Source organism: Convolutriloba macropyga, chromosome 1, assembly GCF_964194025.1.
Source record: "Convolutriloba macropyga chromosome 1, txConMacr16.3, whole genome shotgun sequence".
NCBI lineage: Eukaryota > Metazoa > Xenacoelomorpha > Acoela > Convolutidae > Convolutriloba > Convolutriloba macropyga.
In genome coordinates, this window is record NC_134468.1 from 60,266,621 (window position 1) to 60,288,949 (window position 22,329).

A 22,329-nucleotide genomic window follows, 5' to 3' on the forward strand; every position below is an offset into this window, starting at 1 on the left:
TGAATTAGTTTTTTAAGAATTATTTAAGACCCTCGCTTATCAAGGTACTGACCGTATCGCTTAAATGATCAGTGATTGACAAATAAATGATATCTGGTTTTTCAGAATTGCAGGCGCATCTTCATTGATCATCTTTCGATTACATTTAAAGTTAGATATCAGTCTACGCATATTTGATTTTACAAAAATAATAGCAGCATTTAAATAGAAAGATTAGCGTACAAGATAGGACGAAGTCACGATGAAGAAAACAAGAGAGAAAAAAAATTGTTTTGAATGTGGAGTTTAATTCAGAACAAGTACAATAATAGCGTGCCACCACAGCCAGAAACAGTACGTCAATCCCTAGGGTGTGTTTTGCTATTCTTCGTAGACTTCATGTTCAGCGTGTATGTTCATTCTGCGCTCACTGAATGAGAGACGAGTTCATGAAGTGATCAAATTGACAGATGATCTGGTAGAGTCGAATCGTCATCATTTTTAAGGAATATTGAGATCATTGAGAGTGAGCGGCGATAATATTGATATCGTAGCAGCGCCCATAGGTCAAGGCTCCCAGATCAAAATCCACTCTTATCCCACCCAGTTCGAGGGCATACACGAGTATTACCTAGGGTAAAACTACGGAGCCTGGACAGTCACATGAAGGCATTAAACTCTATACACAGGCCAGGCCGAAGTCTGATCAGAGATCATTCCTTTCGGGCTGTTTTGACAAGAGGTATTTTCGGCCTGAGATCTCAATCTTGAGACGGTTTCGAGCACAATAAACAATTTATTATATACTGCAATGCAAAAATGTCTGTCTGGTTGCCAAATTGATTCTGGCAGATTTTGAAATGACTAGTTTTTGATGGGACTTGGACTGTGAACAACTTTGTAAACTCAATTGCTCCTTAAAATCCGCTCACCTTGTGCAAATAGATGTTCAAAGCGTGTTAGCCTAATCAGTGCCAATGTTTAAGCAAGGTGCTTATATGTACCTGGTCACTTTTAGCATTCGGAGTAGCTTGATACCTCTCCATACACGAACTCCGTAGTTGTTCTCGGAGACCAAAAATGGTCGAGATGTGGCCTCTAGACACGAGGCAACTATCACCTACATACGCACTATCTTTTTGTATAGAATAAAATTGTATGTAGTAGATAAATAGGGCATCAGTTTTCAAAGCACCGAGCACGAACTGTTCACGTGAATCATATATTGCGTAGAACAGTCAAGGTGCCCTGATTTTACAAACACGTTTTTTTCTAGCTGAATTTTCTAGCGTTTTATCAATTTACCAATAAAAAGTGCGCTGAAACATACGGATTTATACTCTCAACTCTCAACTCTTTACCCGGAAAACATAAAAATTTTCTCCCAAAAAGTATCATTAAAGGGCGCAACAATGTTGAGTTACACCGTTTACATATTCTACAGACTAAAAATTGATCTATTGTGCTTTTTGTATAGGTCGTTTTTCTCCCTATATGGACACGTAGTATATATAGTGTATAGATTGTTAGGAGTGTTGACATCCCGACCAAAAGAACATTTCACCATCAGATTGAAAGTAGCCTGGATGTTTTAAAAGAAACTGACCACACAGTCGAAGCAGTTGAAGGAGGACTTGAAGTAGAGCTTGGGTCCCAATCCATACATCTTAAGTATCATCTCGAACATGAACAGGGCCAGGAAGATGTACTCTGTATACTCTACAATACACAACACATATCACAATCATGTGCTAGAAAGCAGAGACATTAAACTGAGATCCCTTATTATACTCACTTCTTTTTAATCATGCGATCACTTATGAAACCGACTAATTACACAAATAGATTGGTGTCATTTACAAGAATTCGTATAAAAATGGAACAAAACTTTCTGGTTATCATGCAAAAATCAAACATTGAAATTTTCGTAGCAAGAAGACTGTCTACGTTTTGTTCTTGAAAATCAGTTTCACTCTCAGGTAAACATTCCAGCGCATAGATGTAACATGAAAATTGATATTTGTTACAGACCCAGGTCTAGAAAAAGTTAATAGACATTTTTCCCTAGTGTTTCTCAGTCCCAGCTAAATAATTGACAATTTGTTACGGCATTGTGCTGATACATTTTTGGCTCATTTTTGGCATGGATTTTAGAGCTTATTAAATATTCTGGTAAAAACATAATCAAGATTAAATGAAGAACTAGCTGTCTGGTATGGTTAGGCTCAGACTCTAACAGATGATACAAGACAAAAAAAGCTTACTGATTACCGATATGGCTCGAAAAATAAACCTCAGGCAAGAAAATAAACTTGTAAGAAGCTCATCAGCTAACAGCTCAAATAATTCTCTTACACTCTAAAAATCTCTCGTGTGAAATCACACAATTTTTTCTCGTGTGATGAAAAATCACATGATTTTTCGTGTGAAAAATGCGTCTCGTGTGATTTCACACGAGAACATTTTCCTCGTGTGATGAAAAATTACACGGTTTTTCATGTGAATGACTGTATGAGGAAATGAAGCAATTTTTATAGAAAATTCAGATTTTTCCTCTTCCTAATTTCCTTTAGAACAGATGGCTGATCTATCCATGATAATTTCATGCTACATTGGGGTCTTTTAAGTGATTAAAACCAAAGATAATACTTTAAATTGAAAAAGTTGGGTATAAAGTGCATTTTTTTCTTGGTTTTGTCATTTAAAAAGAGAATCTGGTGATTTCAATGTAGTATACGTGAAATCAATGGTGATTTCAATGGACTAAACACCCAACAAAAAGAACCAATTAAAAAGAGTTTAAAAATTCAATGGATAATGTGTTCAACGTAGATGTAGCGCACTCAAGAGTTATATGTTCAAAACGTGTCTTGAATAATGCAACCTCTGTGGGTCTTTTACTCATCCGAATTTCTTTTAGAACACAAGAATGTTCTGTCAATTGTATTCTCATGCTATTTCGGGCTTTTTTTAAGTGATTAAGATAGAACTTTAAAATGAAAAACTGGGGTAAAGTGGGCCACCTAAAACATCCTCTCACAAAAACTGTTTTTATCCTTAAGTATTGACTGTAGTTTGTTAGTCAAGCTGAATATTAGCAGTTAATGGCCTTTGAGTCTTATATTTATGAATAACTCTGACAGGAGCCACGACCTGAAGTTTTTATTTGATAAAGAGGAATCACTTCTTTCTGTTTTGACAATAGTATTTATTTTTGAGTTTCACAACCGGAAAAGCAAGGAAAAAGTTCTTCTAGCGTTTTGACTTGCTTCTCCTAAGTGAATACACACAAATGGCGAGATAATTTGAATAAAACCTTTTTTTGACAAGTTTTTGACTGATTTTTTACGGAGAACCTGCAAAAACATATTGAACTACAACCCAGACTGAAAAACCGAAATAGCCACATTAGCAAATGTTGCTCTAAGATGACTTACAACGGCTAACTCTATAGCTGTGATTCATAACGAGCTGCCATTCTTGATTTGGTCATCTTTTAACACATTTTCAAGGAATAGTTGTAGAGAAAACACAATGAATCGCAAAAAGTGGGGTAAAGTGGGCCACCTAAAAGATCCTCTCACAAAAACTGTTTTTATCCTTAAGATTGAGTGTAGTTTGTTAGTCAAGCTGAATATTAGCAGTTAATGGCCTTTGAGCCTTATATTTATAAATAACTCTGACAGGAGCCACGACCTGAAGTTTTTATTTGATAAAGAGGAATCACTTCTTTCTGTTTTGACAATAGTATTTATTTTTGAGTTTCACAACCGGAAAAGCAAGGAAAAAGTTCTTCTAGCGTTTTGACTTGCTTCTCCTAAGTGAATACACACAAATGGCGAGATAATTTGAATAAAACCTTTTTTTGACAAGTTTTTGACAGATTTTTTACGGAGAACCTGCAAAAACATATTGAACTACAACCCAGACTGAAAAACCGAAATAGCCACATCAGCAAATGCTGCTCTAAGATGACTTACAATGGCTAAGTCTATAGCTGTGATTCATATTGAGCTGCCATTCTTGATTTGGTCATCTTTTAACACATTTTCAAGGAATAGTTGTAGAGAAAACACAATGAATCGCAAAAAGTGGGGTAAAGTGGGCCACCTAAAAGATCCTCTCACAAAAACTGTTTTTATCCTTAAGATTGAGTGTAGTTTGTTAGTCAACTTGAATATTAGCAGTTAATGGCCTTTGAGCCTTATATTTATGAATAACTCTGACAGGAGCCACGACCTGAAGTTTTTATTTGATAAAGAGGAATCACTTCTTTCTGTTTTGACAATAGTATTTATTTTTGAGTTTCACAACCGGAAAAGCAAGAAAAAAGTTCTTCTAGCGTATTGACTTGCTTCTCCTAAGTGAATACACACAAATGGCGAGATAATTTGAATAAAACCTTTTTTTGACAAGTTTTTGACAGATTTTTTACGGAGAACCTGCAAAAACATATTGAACTACAACCCAGACTGAAAAGCCGAAATAGCCAAATCAGCAAATGTTGCTCTAAGATGACTTACAACGGCTAAGTCTATAGCTGTGATTCATAACGAGCTGCCATTCTTGATTTGGTCATCTTTTAACACATTTTCAAGGAATAATTGTAGAGAAAACACAATGAATCGCAAAAAGTGGGGTAAAGTGGGCCACCTAAAAGATCCTCTCACAAAAACTGTTTTTATCCTTAAGATTGACTGTAGTTTCTTAGTCAAGCTGAATATTAGCAGTTAATAGCCTTTGAGCCTTATATTTATGAATAACTCTGACAGGAGCCACGACCTGAAGTTTTTATTTGATAAAGAGGAATCACTTCTTTCTGTTTTGACAATAGTATTTATTTTTGAGTTTCACAACCGGAAAAGCAAGGAAAAAGTTCTTCTAGCGTTTTGACTTGCTTCTCCTAAGTGAATACACACAAATGGCGAGATAATTTGAATAAAACCTTTTTTTGACAAGTTTTTGACTGATTTTTTACGGAGAACCTGCAAAAACATATTGAACTACAACCCAGACTGAAAAGCCGAAATAGCCACATCAGCAAATGTTGCTCTAAGATGACTTACAACGGCTAAGTCTATAGCTGTGATTCATAACGAGCTGCCATTCTGGATTTGGTCAACTTTTAACACTTTTTCAAGGAATAGTTGTAGAGAAAACACAATGAATCGCAAAAAGTGGGGTAAAGTGGGCCACCTAAAAGATCCTCTCACAAAAACTGTTTTTATCCTTAAGTATTGACTGTAGTTTGTTAGTCAAGCTGAATATTAGCAGTTAATGGCCTTTGAGTCTTATATTTATGAATAACTCTGACAGGAGCCACGACCTGAAGTTTTTATTTGATAAAGAGGAATCACTTCTTTCTGTTTTGACAATAGTATTTATTTTTGAGTTTCACAACCGGAAAAGCAAGGAAAAAGTTCTTCTAGCGTTTTGACTTGCTTCTCCTAAGTGAATACACACAAATGGCGGGATAATTTGAACAAAACCTGTTTTTGACAAGTTTTTGACAGATTTTTTACGGAGAACCTGCAAAAACATATTGAACTACAACCCAGACTGAAAAGCCGAAATAGCCACATCAGCAAATATTGCTCTAAGATGACTTACAACGGCTAAGTCTATAGCTGTGATTCATAACGAGCTGCAATTCTTGATTTGGTCATCTTTTAACACATTTTCAAGGAATAGTTGTAGAGAAAACACAATGAATCGCAAAAAGTGGGGTAAAGTGTGCCACCTAAAAGATCCTCTCACAAAAACTGTTTTTATCCTTAAGATTGAGTGTAGTTTGTTAGTCAACTTGAATATTAGCAGTTAATGGCCTTTGAGCCTTATATTTATGAATAACTCTGACAGGAGCCACGACCTGAAGTTTTTATTTGATAAAGAGGAATCACTTCTTTCTGTTTTGACAATAGTATTTATTTTTGAGTTTCACAACCGGAAAAGCAAGGAAAAAGTTCTTCTAGCGTATTGACTTGCTTCTCCTAAGTGAATACACACAAATGGCGAGATAATTTGAATAAAACCTTTTTTTGACAAGTTTTTGACAGATTTTTTACGGAGAACCTGCAAAAACATATTGAACTACAACCCAGACTGAAAAGCCGAAATAGCCACATCAGCAAATGTTGCTCTAAGATGACTTACAACGGCTAAGTCTATAGCTGTGATTCATAACGAGCTGCCATTCTTGATTTGGTCATCTTTTAACACATTTTCAAGGAATAATTGTAGAGAAAACACAATGAATCGCAAAAAGTGGGGTAAAGTGGGCCACCTAAAAGATCCTCTCACAAAAACTGTTTTTATCCTTAAGATTGACTGTAGTTTGTTAGTCAAGCTGAATATTAGCAGTTAATAGCCTTTGAGCCTTATATTTATGAATAACTCTGACAGGAGCCACGACCTGAAGTTTTTATTTGATAAAGAGGAATCACTTCTTTCTGTTTTGACAATAGTATTTATTTTTGAGTTTCACAACCGGAAAAGCAAGGAAAAAGTTCTTCTAGCGTTTTGACTTGCTTCTTCTAAGTGAATACACACAAATGGCGAGATAATTTGAATAAAACCTTTTTTTGACAAGTTTTTGACAGATTTTTTACGGAGAACCTGCAAAAACATATTGAACTACAACCCAGACTGAAAAGCCGAAATAGCCACATCAGCAAATGTTGCTCTAAGATGACTTACAACGGCTAAGTCTATAGCTGTGATTCATAACGAGATGCCATTCTTGATTTGGTCATCTTTTAACACATTTTCAAGGAATAGTTGTAGAGAAAACACAATGAATCGCAAAAAGTGGGGTAAAGTGGGCCACCTAAAAGATCCTCTCACAAAAACTGTTTTTATCCTTAAGTATTGACTGTAGTTTGTTAGTCAAGCTGAATATTAGCAGTTAATGGCCTTTGAGTCTTATTTTTATGAATAACTCTGACAGGAGCCACGACCTGAAGTTTTTATTTGATAAAGAGGAATCACTTCTTTCTGTTTTGACAATAGTATTTATTTTTGAGTTTCACAACCGGAAAAGCAAGGAAAAAGTTCTTCTAGCGTTTTGACTTGCTTCTCCTAAGTGAATACACACAAATGGCGAGATAATTTGAATAAAACCTGTTTTTGACAAGTTTTTGACAGATTTTTTACGGAGAACCTGCAAAAACATATTGAACTACAACCCAGACTGAAAAGCCGAAATAGCCACATCAGCAAATATTGCTCTAAGATGACTTACAACGGCTAAGTCTATAGCTGCGATTCATAACGAGCTGCCATTCTGGATTTGGTCAACTTTTAACACTTTTTCAAGGAATAGTTGTAGAGAAAACACAATGAATCGCAAAAAGTGGGGTAAAGTGGGCCACCTAAAAGATCCTCTCACAAAAACTGTTTTTATCCTTAAGTATTGACTGTAGTTTGTTAGTCAAGCTGAATATTAGCAGTTAATGGCCTTTTAGTCTTATATTTATGAATAACTCTGACAGGAGCCACGACCTGAAGTTTTTATTTGATAAAGAGGAATCACTTCTTTCTGTTTTGACAATAGTATTTATTTTTGAGTTTCACAACCGGAAAAGCAAGGAAAAAGTTCTTCTAGCGTTTTGACTTGCTTCTCCTAAGTGAATACACACAAATGGCGAGATAATTTGAATAAAACCTTTTTTTGACAAGTTTTTGACAGATTTTTTACGGAGAACCTGCAAAAACATATTGAACTACAACCCAGACTGAAAAGCCGAAATAGCCACATCAGCAAATGTTGCTCTAAGATGACTTACAACGGCTAAGTCTATAGCTGTGATTCATAACGAGCTGCCATTCTTGATTTGGTCATCTTTTAACACATTTTCAAGGAATAGTTGTAGAGAAAACACAATGAATCGAAAAAAGTGGGGTAAAGTGGGCCACCTAAAAGATCCTCTCACAAAAACTGTTTTTATCCTTAAGTATTGACTGTAGTTTGTTAGTCAAGCTGAATATTAGCAGTTAATGGCCTTTGAGCCTTATATTCATGAATAACTCTGACAGGAGCCACGACCTGAAGTTTTTATTTGATAAAGAGGAATCACTTCTTTCTGTTTTGACAATAGTATTTATTTTTGAGTTTCACAACCGGAAAAGCAAGGAAAAAGTTCTTCTAGCGTTTTGACTTGCTTCTCCTAAGTGAATACACACAAATGGCGAGATAATTTGAATAAAACCTTTTTTTGACAAGTTTTTGACAGATTTTTTACGGAGAACCTGCAAAAACATATTGAACTACAACCCAGACTGAAAAGCCGAAATAGCCACATCAGCAAATGTTGCTCTAAGATGACTTACAACGGCTAAGTCTATAGCTCTGATTCATAACGAGCTGCCATTCTTGATTTGGTCATCTTTTAACACATTTTCAAGGAATAGTTGTAGAGAAAACACAATGAATCGCAAAAAGTGGGGTAAAGTGGGCCACCTAAAAGATCCTCTCACAAAAACTGTTTTTATCCTTAAGATTGACTGTAGTTTGTTAGTCAAGCTGAATATTAGCAGTTAATGGCCTTTGAGCCTTATATTTATGAAAAACTCTGACAGGAGCCACGACCTGAAGTTTTTATTTGATAAAGAGGAATCACTTATTTCTGTTTTGACAATAGTATTTATTTTTGAGTTTCACAACCGGAAAAGCAAGGAAAAAGTTCTTCTAGCGTTTTGACTTGCTTCTCCTAAGTGAATACACACAAATGGCGAGATAATTTGAATAAAACATTTTTTTGACAAGTTTTTGACAGATTTTTTACGGAGAACCTGCAAAAACATATTGAACTACAACCCAGACTGAAAAGCCGAAATAGCCACATCAGCAAATGTTGCTCTAAGATGACTTACAACGGCTAAGTCTATAGCTGTGATTCATAACGAGCTGCCATTTTTGGTTTGATCATCTTTTAACACATTTTCAAGGAATAGTTGTAGAGAAAACACAATGAATCGCAAAAAGTGGGGTAAAGTGGGCCACCTAAAAGATCCTCTCACAAAAACTGTTTTTATCTTTATGTGTTGACTGTAGTTCGTCAGTCAAGCTGAATATTAGCAGTTAATGGCCTTTGAGACTTTTATTTATGAATAACTCTGACCGGAGCCAGGACCTGACGTTTTTATTTGATTAAGAGGAATCACTTCTTTCTGTTTTGACTATAGTAATTATTTTTGAGTTTCACAACCGGAAAAGCAAGGAAAAAGTTCTTCTAGCATTTTGACTTGCTTCTCCTAAGTCAATTCACACAAATGTACGGATAAAATGAATAAAATCTTTTCTTGACAAGTTTTTGACGGAATTTTTACGGAGAACCTGCTAAAACATTTTGAACTACAATCCAGAATGAAAAGCCGAAAAATTCACCTCATCAATTGATGCTTTAAGACAACTTATAACGGTTTATTGTTTAGTTCAAATCTATACTGAATTTCCACTGCTGTATCAGTCATCTCTTAACCCTTTTTCAAGGCATAGTTGTACAGCAAACACAATAAGTCACAGAAAGTTGGCCAATTAAAAAATCCTCTCTCAAAAACTATTTTTATCACTATGTGTTGACTGTAGGTTGTCAGGCAAGCTGATTATAAGCAGTCAATGGACTATTGTAGAATAGTTTTAGATCAGTTTCATAGTCAATCATCTAAAGTAGTTTTCGGACTCTTTTGAGCTGCTGACTTTTTTTTATCGAAAACACACAAAAGACACTGGCCTTTATGAGGAGGCTGATTTTTTCGCCTTTCGTGACAGAAATTTTCGGTGTCTAACAGTAGTCAGTGGAACAAATAGGTAGTGGAAAACGTCTTGGAAGTGCTTTTTGAAACCGTTTTGCATGTTTTTACCACAACTCTGACTTCAGTCAAACCAGTAAAATTTGGATAAGTTTCGGTTCTCTGCTGATTACTCAAACAATACTTTACGGATTTGAACGCTTATAGGCGCGTTTTGTTGCAATTAACCCAGTCGTGATTTCAATATGCAGTTGATAATCTGATTTGACCTTGCAAAAAAGTTATTAGAGCTCAAACTTGCAATTTTTTTGTAATTGAACAAGTTGTGATGCAAAGGTGACAGTTTCTTCAATGTACTGGTTTAACATCCATGCATATTGTGTTATTTGAATATGTTTGAAGGCCATGAACCTATTTGAATATGCGTCCAGAAACTCTCGGCAAATGATGTTTCAAGCCATTTTGCGCGTTTTCATCAAGAACTCGGGCTTTGCTTATAGCGAAAAAATGGGGTTCATTTAAGTGCTTTGCTGATTTCTCAGAAACTAAAGTACCAAAAAAAACGGGCATAGGCGCGTTTTGTTGCTACTGAACTTTTCTTGATTGCTGTATTCGGTTGTCTTTCTGAATCAATAACCGCAAAAAGTTATTCATTTCCAAACTTTGAGAAAATTTGCAATTTTTGGTCAATTTGGGTCATTTTTGGTCATTTTCGAGTTTCTCATTCAATTTTTGACCCAAACGAGTGATTATAGGCCAAATCTGTTGCTATTAGGACGTTCTTCTCTTGAATGGCTGATCACTGTCCTGGAAATTTTCTATAGAACTGTTATTCAATGATGAATGCGGATAAACGAATCTTCTCAAATTTTATGGCTGATTGGTGTTTTGCGCAATTGAACAAGTCTTTCGGCGTGCGTTTTAGGTTTTCTAGACACTATTTAGGTTGTTAAAGCTAATTGTGTCAAACAATGGGATCAATTCAACAATTTTTCTTTTTTCACGATTTCATCAAATTTCTGTGGATGTTGTTTTATGGCAAAACACACAAAACATCATAACCTTCATGGTGAGGTGGGAAATTTTTTCCCACCTCATCATGAAGGTTTGCCGTGACCTAGAACGTGGAAGTGGACCAGAATTACACCCACAAATACGCCGGGAACGCTGTTTCACGTTGTTTTACGTCGGTTCCGGAGATCTTGGGCCTCGATTTTAGCCCAATAAATGTGGTACAGAACAGTAATTTGTTAATATCTGCTAAAGTACTGGACCAAATTAAACGGGAGTGGTCGCATTTTGTTAGCACTGAACCCCTCTTGCTTGCAGTGTTTGATTGGTTTCCCAAATCGGCCTAATCAAAAAGTTATTAATGTTCAAAGTTGAAATAGGTCGAATTTTCGGGCTATTCTGGGTGACCCAAATTTCGGTACAACAAAACACCCGATTTACCCAATAAATGTTAGTGTTTTAGAATCCTCAGTTAGTGGGGAGTCTTACCATATATATTTTGTATGCAGTTTTATGGAGTCCAGGTGATGAATTTTAGCGAAACATGAGCCGTACTTGGTCAATTTTGACATTTGGTACGGAACCTTTATGTTGGAATATCTCCTCGTAGAGTGAACCGATTTTCGATCTGTTTGTTGATTTGAACTCAGCTTGAGCCGTACTTGAATCCCTGTAAATAGCGTTTTGTTTCTTTCAGCCGTTTTCGAGAAATTGGCCAGGACACATACCTCCATTTTTACCTATTCGTGTCCGGTACTTTTGCTGTACCTACATGTTAGACCACTAAAACTAGCTCATTTAGACTCGATAATTAGTTCGTTAGACTCGTTTGATAATGCTGATTGTGGGTATATATAGTTTACACCCCATTTTATGTAGTTCAGAAGGTCAATTTTAGCTCTGAATATGGCGTGTCCCGCTTCTGGGGTCAGTTGGTACGGTACCTTAATTTTGCTATAACTCCTCGAAAAATGCACCGATTGGGCTCATTTTTTAATATGATGCGTATCTCAAGCAGTGCTACAAACTGTACTAAGGGGGTCCTTTTTTGTTCAGCCCTTTTCGAGAAATTGTCCAGTAAACTTGACCTCGATTTTAGCCCCAGAAGCGCTTGACACCAGCTTTTGACACCGTTGACACCTTGAAGCTTTGAACTGTACTGAACAAAATAGTGTTTTGAATAGCTCGTCTAGCGTAGATTCTGAATATGTATACTTTATATAGCTTTTTCAGAGGTTTAGGTGTTCAATTTTAGCTCTGAAGGTGGTGTACCTCTATTGCAGAGTCATTTGGTACGGTACCTTAATTTTGCTATAACTCCTCGAAAAATGCACCGATTGGGCTCATTTTTTAATATGATGCGTATCTCAAGCAGTGCTACAAACAGTATTATAGGCGTTTTTTTTTGTTCAGCCGTTTTCGAGAAATTGGCCAGGAAACTTGACCCCAGTTTCACCTCTGTAGAAGAGGCAACACCATGGGTACGACTTGAGTACGATGTTAAACGTTGATTTGGGTTGAATTTCAGGGGCACCGGAATGGTCCCATAGACCCAGTGTATGTTCTTGGTTATTGTTATGGCTTGGTTATAGTAGTTGGTTATTATTTATATTAATTATAACAGCGAAACAGGACCCGAAATGGGTCATTTTGGTCATTTGGTACGGTACCTTTATGTTGGAATATCTCCTCGTAGAGTGAACCGATTTTCAATCTGTTTGTTGATTTGAACTCAGCTTGAGCCGTACTTGAATCCCTGTAAATAGCGTTTTGTTTCTTTCAGCCGTTTTCGAGAAATTGGCCAAGACACATACGGTCATTTTGACCTTTTAGTGACTGGTACGTTTCACGTTTCTACATGTGAAATGTTGAAAATTAATGTTTTGACTGCTCGAATAGGCTCGTTGAATTCCATTTATAATGGGGAATCTCCCCATATATATTTTGTATGGGGTTTTCCAAGATCTAGGGGGTCAATTTTCACTCTGCAAATGACCCCCCCCCCAACCCTCTGATTTGGTGCTCATAATGTGGTAATTCACTTGTGAAATTGAGTAAAATTGACAAATTGTGTCAATAGGACTGGTCTCATAGATCCTATGTATGCCACTTTTGCATGCCACGTCACGTATCTGATTATAATTATAGTTTGGGCGTTGGAGAATTACTATTTACTACTATTATATTAAGGTGAGGGCGTTTCGCCCACATGAGGTGCACACCCCCCCCTGCCCCGTAGTTGACGCCTCTGGCACCCCCCCCCCCCGCTTTGGTTTTGTTTGTGCACCTCATGCTGGGGATGTGGTTCGTTCGCTGCGCTGCGTTTCGACATTTTGCGAGTTCTTGTCTTCTTCAACACTTTGTTCTCAATGTGTAATACATGTTTTCATCAATTTGTGTAACGTATTGTTTAGAGCGGATAAAATATGGTTGAACTGCTTTTTGCTTTTGAGCGGAAAGTGTACAGCTAGCTGGGAGAATGCACTACTCGGCTTGGTTGAGTGGAAGTCATTCATGATTTCATGCATGACTTCCATTCACCCAATCCTAGTGTTGTTTTCTCTCACCTAGTAGCTACACTTACCGGGCAAAAGCAAACTGCAGGGATACTCGGAAGTGCCTACCTAACTGCGCGGGTTGTCGCAGAGCTCCCACAATTGTGGAGAGCCCTAGGTTAAAAAAATAAAAAATACGTAATGATATGTTGTCTGATTTCATGAATTTTTCAAGTTCTGTTATGAAGCGACCCGCTCCGATAAGTTTAAAGTTGGGCAGAGATAAAATCAAGATCGGAGAAGTTTTAGTTATTGGCGACTCCCACGTCAAAAAGATGAGTGATTCTATGCGTGCTGGGCAGAATTTCAAGTTTTCCGGTGTTGGTGGTGCCCAAGCTCATGACTGGTCTCGTCACTTTCGTGACATATTAGAGCAGAGTTCCGCCGAAGTTGTTATTGTTCAGCTAGGCGGAAACGATGTTAGCCAACATCCTAAGAAGCAGTACAACGATCAGCTGCCAATTGGCAAAACAGCCCAAGCTCTTCTAGAACTTATGAAGTTTGGGAAAACTTTGGGTAAAGATATCCTTTTAATGGAGGTAATCAGCCGGCGAAATGAAAAAGTGCACGCTGAAGCCATCAGTATGCTCAATAAACGATTGAGGGAACAAAGGAAGAACTATTATATCCCAATAGTTCTTGATGACTGGTTTTTCGCCAAGGATAATGTACATCTCACGCCCGGCTGTTATGGTGATGTTGTTGAATGTATCAATGATTTTGTTTTCGTGAAATATTGGTTTGGATGAATTAATATTTGTGTTCTGACTACAAAACTAGTAAGTGTTACCAATGGGGCCACAATAGTGACTCGTTGGTGATAGGATGTCAAGATAGTTTCATTTGCTTCAGATCTTATTAAAGATACTTTGTTGATTGTATTAAAGATTTTAGTTTCGTGAAATATTCGTTTGGATATTTTTATGTTTGTTCTGACTACAAAACTAGTTAAGTGATACCAACGGGGCCACAATAGTGACTCGCTGGTAACACTAGTAGACGTGTCTAAGCTGAAAAAGTACCATACTTTAGGTAAAAAAGTCTCCAAGAGAAGAAAGGCTTTCTCTATGTTTCAAAAAAGTCTTCTCTCGAAATTCTTCTAAATTTAGAGATCTCTTGAATCTGAGATATTTTGGTTTTTTTGGTAAAATATGGTGTTCTTTCATCTGTACCCTTTATTTGCACTGCAAATAACGTAAAAATTCCACAGAATTTCAAAATTTCTATAAAATGTTAGCATTTTTGAAGAAAAGTCGACTTCGGAAAAAAAATGCTCTTTTTTTTTACTTTTTCTCGGGCAACTAGAGCCAAATTGGGGAATGTAAATACGTAGATAGTTTGTCTACTCGTTCTTAAAACTTATGGGCAAGACGGATTTTGATTTTAAAATGGTATTGTATCTTTTTTCTGGGTTTCCGTTTTTGCTTTATTAGGTGTACTGACTCCTCTAAAATATAGCCTCTTTTTTCGCAAATATCTCTCTAAGTTGGGTTTATTTCGGACTACGGACGTTCGGTACCTGTTGGTTATCACTAGTAGACGTGTCTAAGCCGAAAAAGTGCTATATTTTAGGCAGAAATGGCTCCAAGAAAAGAAAGGCTTTCTCTATGTTTCAAAAAAGTCTCTCGAAATTCTTCTAAATTTAGAGATCTCTTGAATCTGAGATATTTTGGTTTTTTTGGTAAAATATGGTGTTCTTTCATCTGTACCCTTTATTTGCACTGCAAATAACGTAAAAATTCCACAGAATTTCAAAATTTCTATAAAATGTTAGCATTTTTGAAGAAAAGTCGACTTCGGAAAAAAAATGCTCTTTTTTTTTACTTTTTCTCGGGCAACTAGAGCCAAATTGGGGAATGTAAATACGTAGATAGTTTGTCTACTCGTTCTTAAGTTTATGGGCTCGACGGATTTTGATTTTAAAATGGTATTGTATCTTTTTTCTGGGTTTCCGTTTTTGCTTTATTAGGTGTACTGACTCCTCTAAAATATAGCCTCTTTTTTCGCAAATATCTCTCTAAGTTGGGTTTATTTCGGACTACGGACGTTCGGTACCTGTTGGTTATCACTAGTAGACGTGTCTAAGCCGAAAAAGTGCTATATTTTAGGCAGAAAAGGCTCCAAGAAAAGAAAGGCTTTCTCTATGTTTCAAAAAAGTCTTCTCTCGAAATTCTTCTAAATTTAGAGATCTCTTGAATCTGAGATATTTTGGTTTTTTTGGTAAAATATGGTGTTCTTTCATCTGTACCCTTTATTTGCACTGCAAATAACGTAAAAATTCCACAGAATTTCAAAATTTCTCTAAATGTTAGCATTTTTGAAGAAAAGTCGGTTTTTGAAAAAATAAGTTGTCATTTTTACTTTTTCTCGGCCACCTAGAGCCAAATTGGGGAATGTAGATCCGTAGATAGTTTATCTGCTCGTTCTTAAAACTTATGGACACGACAGATTTTGATTGTAAAATAGTATTGTATCTTTTTTCTGGGTTTCCGTTTTTGCTTTATTAGGTGTACTGACTCCTCTAAAATATAGCCTCTTTTTTCGCAAATATCTCTCTAAGTTGGGTTTTTTTCGGGCTATGGACGTTCGGTACCTGTTGTTTATCACTAGTAGACGTTTCTAAGCTGAAAAAGTACCATACTTTGGGCAGAAAATGCTTCAACAAAAGAAAGGCTTTCTCTATGTTTCGAAAAAGTCTTCTCTCGAAATTCTTCTAAAAGTAGACATCTCATGAATCTGAGATATTTTTCTATTTTAGCTCAAATATGGTGGTCTTGCATCTGTACCCACTATTTGCACTGCAAATAACGTAAAAATTCCGCAGAATTTTGAAATTTCTATAAAATGGTAGGATTTTTGAAGAAAAGTCGACTTCGGAAAAAAATGCTCTTTTTTTTTACTTTTTCTCGGCCACCTAGAGCCAAATTGGGGAATGTAAATCCGTAGATAGTTTACCTGCTCGTTCTTAGAGCTTATGGACACGACAGATTTTGATTTTAAAATAGTATTGTATCTTTTTTCTGGGTTTCCGTTTTTGCTTTATTAGGTGTACTGACTCCTCTAAAATATAGCCTCTTTTTTCGCAAATATCTCTCTAAGTTGGGTTTTTTTTCGGGCTATGGACGTTCGGTACCTGTTGTTTATCACTAGTAGACGTTTCTAAGCTGAAAAAGTACCATACTTTGGGCAGAAAAGGCTTCAACAAAAGAAAGGCTTTCTCTATGTTTCGAAAAAGTCTTCTCTCGAAATTCTTCTAAAAGTAGACATCTCATGAATCTGAGATATTTTTCTTTTTTAGCTCAAATATGGTGTTCTTGCATCTGTACCCACTATTTGCACTGCAAATAACGTAAAAATTCCGCAGAATTTCGAATTTTCTATAAAATGGTAGGATTTTTGAAGAAAAGTCGACTTCGGAAAAAAAATGCTCTTTTTTTTTACTTTTTCTCGGCCACCTAGAGCCAAATTGGGGAATGTAAATCCGTAGATAGTTTGTCTACTCGTTCTTAAAACTTTTGGGCTCGACGGATTTTGATTTTAAAATGGTATTGTATCTTTTTTCTGGGTTTCCGTTTTTGCTTTATTAGGTGTACTGACTCCTCTAAAATATAGCCTCTTTTTTCGCAAATATCTCTCTAAGTTGGTTTTTTTTTGGGCTTTTGACGTTCGGTACCTGTTGTTTATCACTAGTAGACGTATCTAAGCCAAAAAAGTACCATACTTTAGGCAGAAAAGGCTCCAAGAAAAGAAAGGCTTTCTCTATGTTTCAAAAAAGTCTTCTCTCGAAATTCTTCTAAATGTCGAGATCTCTTGAATCTGAGATATTTTGGTTTTTTTGGTAAAATATGGTGTTCTTTCATCTGTACCCACTATTTGCACGGCAAATAACGTAAAAATTCCGCAGAATTTCGAAATTTCTTTAAAATGGTAGGATTTTTGAAGAAAAGTCGACTTCGGAAAAAAAAATGCTCTTTTTTTACTTTTTCTCGGCCACCTAGAGCCAAATTGGGGAATGTAAATCCGTAGATAGTTTATCTGCTCGTTCTTAAAACTTATGGACACGACAGATTTTGATTTTAAAATAGTTTTGTATCTTTTTTCTGGGTTTCCGTTTTTGCTTTATTAGGTGTACTGACTCCTCTAAAATGTAGCCTCTTTTTTCGCAAATATCTCTCCAAGTTGGGTTTTTTTCGGGCTTTTGACGTTCGGTACCTGTTGTTTATCACTAGTAGACGTATCTAAGCCAAAAAAGTACCATACTTTAGGCAGAAAAGGCTCCAAGAAAAGAAAGGCTTTCTCTATGTTTCAAAAAAGTCTTCTCTCGAAATTCTTCTAAATGCCGAGATCTCTTGAATCTGAGATATTTTGGTTTTTTTGGTAAAATATGGTGTTCTTTCATCTGTACCCACTATTTGCACTGCAAATAACGTAAAAATTCCGCAGAATTTTGAAATTTCTTTAAAATGGTAGGATTTTTGAAGAAAAGTCGACTTCGGAAAAAAAAAATGCTCTTTTTTTACTTTTTCTCGGCCACCTAGAGCCAAATTGGGGAATGTAAATCCGTAGATAGTTTATCTGCTCGTTCTTAAAACTTATGGACACGACAGATTTTGATTTTAAAATAGTATTGTACCTTTTTTCTGGGTTTCCGTTTTTGCTTTATTAGGTGTACTGACTGCTCTAAAATATAGCCTCTTTTTTCGCAAATATCTCTCTAAGTTGGGTTTTTTCGGGCTTCTGACGTTCGGTACCTATTGTTTATCACTAGTAGACGTATCTAAGCCAAAAAAGTACCATACTTTAGGCAGAAAAGGCTCCAAGAAAAGAAAGGCTTTCTCTATGTTTCAAAAAAGTCTTCTCTCGAAATTCTTCTAAATGTCGAGATCTCTTGAATCTGAGATATTTTGGTTTTTTTTGGTAAAATATGGTGTTCTTTCATCTGTACCCACTATTTGCACTGCAAATAACGTAAAAATTCCGCAGAATTTCGAAATTTCTTTAAAATGGTAGGATTTTTGAAGAAAAGTCGACTTCGGAAAAAAAAATGCTCTTTTTTTACTTTTTCTCGGCCACCTAGAGCCAAATTGGGGAATGTAAATCCGTAGATAGTTTATCTGCTCGTTCTTAAAACTTATGGACACGACAGATTTTGATTTTAAAATAGTATTGTACCTTTTTTCTGGGTTTCCGTTTTTGCTTTATTAGGTGTACTGACTCCTCTAAAATATAGCCTCTTTTTTCGCAAATATCTCTCTAAGTTGGGTTTTTTTCGGGCTTTTGACGTTCGGTACCTGTTGTTTATCACTAGTAGACGTATCTAAGCCAAAAAAGTACCATACTTTAGGCAGAAAAGGCTCCAAGAAAAGAAAGGCTTTCTCTATGTTTCAAAAAAGTCTTCTCTCGAAATTCTTCTAAATGTCGAGATCTCTTGAATCTGAGATATTTTGGTTTTTTTGGTAAAATATGGTGTTCTTTCATCTGTACCCACTATTTGCACTGCAAATAACGTAAAAATTCCGCAGAATTTCGAAATTTCTTTAAAATGGTAGGATTTTTGAAGAAAAGTCGACTTCGGAAAAAAAAATGCTCTTTTTTTACTTTTTCTCGGCCACCTAGAGCCAAATTGGGGAATGTAAATCCGTAGATAGTTTATCTGCTCGTTCTTAAAACTTATGGACACGGCAGATTTTGATTTTAAAATAGTATTGTACCTTTTTTCTGGGTTTCCGTTTTTGCTTTATTAGGTGTACTGACTCCTCTAAAATATAGCCTCTTTTTTCGCAAATATCTCTCTAAGTTGGGTTTTTTTCGGGCTTTTGACGTTCGGTACCTGTTGTTTATCACTAGTAGACGTATCTAAGCCAAAAAAGTACCATACTTTAGGCAGAAAAGGCTCCAAGAAAAGAAAGGCTTTCTCTATGTTTCAAAAAAGTCTTCTCTCGAAATTCTTCTAAATGTCGAGATCTCTTGAATCTGAGATATTTTGGTTTTTTTGGTAAAATATGGTGTTCTTTCATCTTTACCCACTATTTGCACTGCAAATAACGTAAAAATTCCGCAGAATTTCGAAATTTCTATAAAATGTTAGGATTTTTGAAGCAAAGTCGGTTTTTGAAAAAAAAAGTGGTCATTTTTACTTTTTCTCGGCCACATAGAGCCAAATTGGACAATGTAGTTTCGTAGATAGTTTGTCTACTCGTTCTTAAAACTTATGGACACCACAGATTTTGATTTTAAAGTCGTATCGTATCTTTTTCCTAGGGTTCCGTGTTTGCTTTATTAGGTGTACTGACTCTTCAAAAATATAGCCTCTTTTTTCGCAAATATCTCTCTGAGTTGGATTTTTTTTGGGCTTTTGACGTTCGGTACCTGTTGTTTATCACTAGTAGACGTATCTAAGCCAAAAAAGTACCATACTTTAGGCAGAAAAGGCTCCAAGAAAAGAAAGGCTTTCTCTATGTTTCAAAAAAAGTCTTCTCTCGAAATTCTTCTAAATGTCGAGATCTCTTGAATCTGAGATATTTTGGTTTTTTTGGTAAAATATGGTGTTCTTTCATCTTTACCCACTATTTGCACTGCAAATAACGTAAAAATTCCGCAGAATTTCGAAATTTCTATAAAATGTTAGGATTTTTGAAGCAAAGTCGGTTTTTGAAAAAAAAAGTGGTCATTTTTACTTTTTCTCGGCCACATAGAGCCAAATTGGACAATGTAGTTTCGTAGATAGTTTGTCTACTCGTTCTTAAAACTTATGGACACGACAGATTTTGATTTTAAAGTCGTATCCTATCTTTTTCCTAGGGTTCCGTGTTTGCTTTATTAGGTGTACTGACTCCTCTAAAATATAGCCTCTTTTTTCGCAAATATCTCTCTAAGTTGGGTTTTTTTCGGGCTATGGACGTTCGGTACCTGTTGTTTATCACTAGTAGACGTGTCTAAGCCGAAAAAGTGCTATATTTTAGGCAGAAAAGGCTCCAAGAAAAGAAAGGCTTTCTCTATGTTTCAAAAAAGTCTTCTCTCGAAATTCTTCTAAATTTAGAGATCTCTTGAATCTAAAATATTTTAGTTTTTTGGTCGAATACGGCGTCCATTCAACTGTACCCACTATTTGCAGTGCAAGTGGTGCAAAAATTTGGCGGAATTTCAAATTTCCTATATAATGTTAGGATTTTTTAAGAAAAGTCAGTTTTTGAAAAAAAAAAGTGGTCATTTTTACTTTTTCTCGGCCACTTAGAGCCAAATTGGGCAATGTAGTTTCGTAGATAGTTTGTCTACTCGTTCTCAAAACTTATAGACACGACGAATTTTGATTTTAAGGTCGTATTGTATCTTTTTTCTAGGTTTGCGTGTTTGCTTTATTAGGTGTACTGACTTCAAAAATATAGCCTCTTTTTTTCGCAAATATCTCTCTAAGTTGGGTTTATTTCGGGCTATGGACGTTCGGTACCTAATGGTTATCACTAGTAGACGTGTCTAAGCTGAAAAAGTACCATACTTTAGGCAGAAAAAGCTCCAAGAAAAGATAGGGCTTCTCAATGTTTCAAAAAAGTCTTCTCTCGAAATTCTTCTAAAAGTAGAGATCTCTTGAATCTGAGATATTTTGGTTTTTTTGGTCAAATACGGTGTTCATTCAACTGTACCCACTATTTGCAGTGCAAATGGTGCAAAAATTCTGCGGAATTTTAAAATTTCTATATAATGATAGGATTTTTGAAGAAATGTCGGTTTTTGAAAAAAAAAAGTGGTCATTTTTACTTTTTCTCGGCCACTTATAGCCAAATTGGACAATGTAGTTTCGTAGATAGTTTGTCTACTCGTTCTTAAAACTTATGGACACGACAAAATTTGATTTTAAAGTCGTATCGTATATTTTTTCTAGGTTTCCGTGTTTGCTTTATTAGGTGTACTGACTCTTCAAAAATATAGCCTCTTTTTTCGCAAATATCTCTCGAAGTTGGGTTTATTTCGAGCTATGGACGTTCGGTACCTGTTGGTTATCACCAGTAGACGTGTCTAAGCTGAAAAAGTACCGTACTTTAGGCAGAAAAAGCTCAAAGAAACGATAGGGCTTCTCAATGTTTCAAAAAAGTCTTCTCTCGAAATTCTTCTAAATTTAGAGATCTCTTGGATCTAAGATATTTTTTTTTTTTTGGTCAAATACGGTGTTCATTCAACTGTACCCACTATTTGCAGTGCAAATGGTGCAAAAATTCTGCGGAATTTCAAAATTTCTATATAATGATAGGATTTTTGAAGAAAAGTCGGTTTTTGAAAAAAAAAGTGGTCATTTTTACTTTTTCTCGGCCACTTATAGCCAAATTGGACAATGTAGTTTCGTAGATAGTTTGTCTACTCGTTCCTAAAACTTATGGACACGACAAAATTTGATTTTAAAGTCGTATCGTATCTTTTTTCTAGGGTTCCGTGTTTGCTTTATTAGGTGTACTGACTCTACAAAAATATAGCCTCTTTTTTCGCAAATATCTCTCTGAGTTGGGTTTATTTCGGGCTATGGACGTTCGGTACCTGTTGGTTATCACTAGTAGACGTGTCTAAGCCGAAAAAGTGCTATATTTTAGGCAGAAAAGGCTCCAAGAAAAGAAAGGCTTTCTCTATGTTTCAAAAAAGTCTTCTCTCGAAATTCTTCTAAATTTAGAGATCTCTTGAATCTAAAATATTTTAGTTTTTTGGTCGAATACGGCGTCCATTCAACTGTACCCACTATTTGCAGTGCAAGTGGTGCAAAAATTTGGCGGAATTTCAAATTTCCTATATAATGTTAGGATTTTTTAAGAAAAGTCAGTTTTTGAAAAAAAAAGTGGTCATTTTTACTTTTTCTCGGCCACTTAGAGCCAAATTGGGCAATGTAGTTTCGTGGATAGTTTGTCTACTCGTTCTCAAAACTTATAGACACGACGAATTTTGATTTTAAGGTCGTATTGTATCTTTTTTCTGGGTTTCCGTTTTTGCTTTATTAGGTGTACTGACTCCTCTAAAATATAGCCTCTTTTTTCGCAAATATCTCTCTAAGTTG

At 35.9% G+C, this 22,329-nt stretch overlaps 1 protein-coding gene across 18 annotated transcripts in view; it reads right to left on the minus strand.

Moving 5' to 3' along the window:
- LOC142341107 (voltage-dependent calcium channel type A subunit alpha-1-like) overlaps positions 1–22,329 on the minus strand; it is a 294,273-nt gene that overhangs the window by 115,217 nt on the left and 156,727 nt on the right. For all 18 annotated transcript variants that reach the window (XM_075391999.1, XM_075392008.1, XM_075391990.1 and 15 more), the window contains one exon: positions 1,586–1,698. In XM_075391999.1, the coding sequence (XP_075248114.1) occupies positions 1,586–1,698 (113 nt within the window). The remainder of the gene's footprint in view (positions 1–1,585; positions 1,699–22,329) is intronic.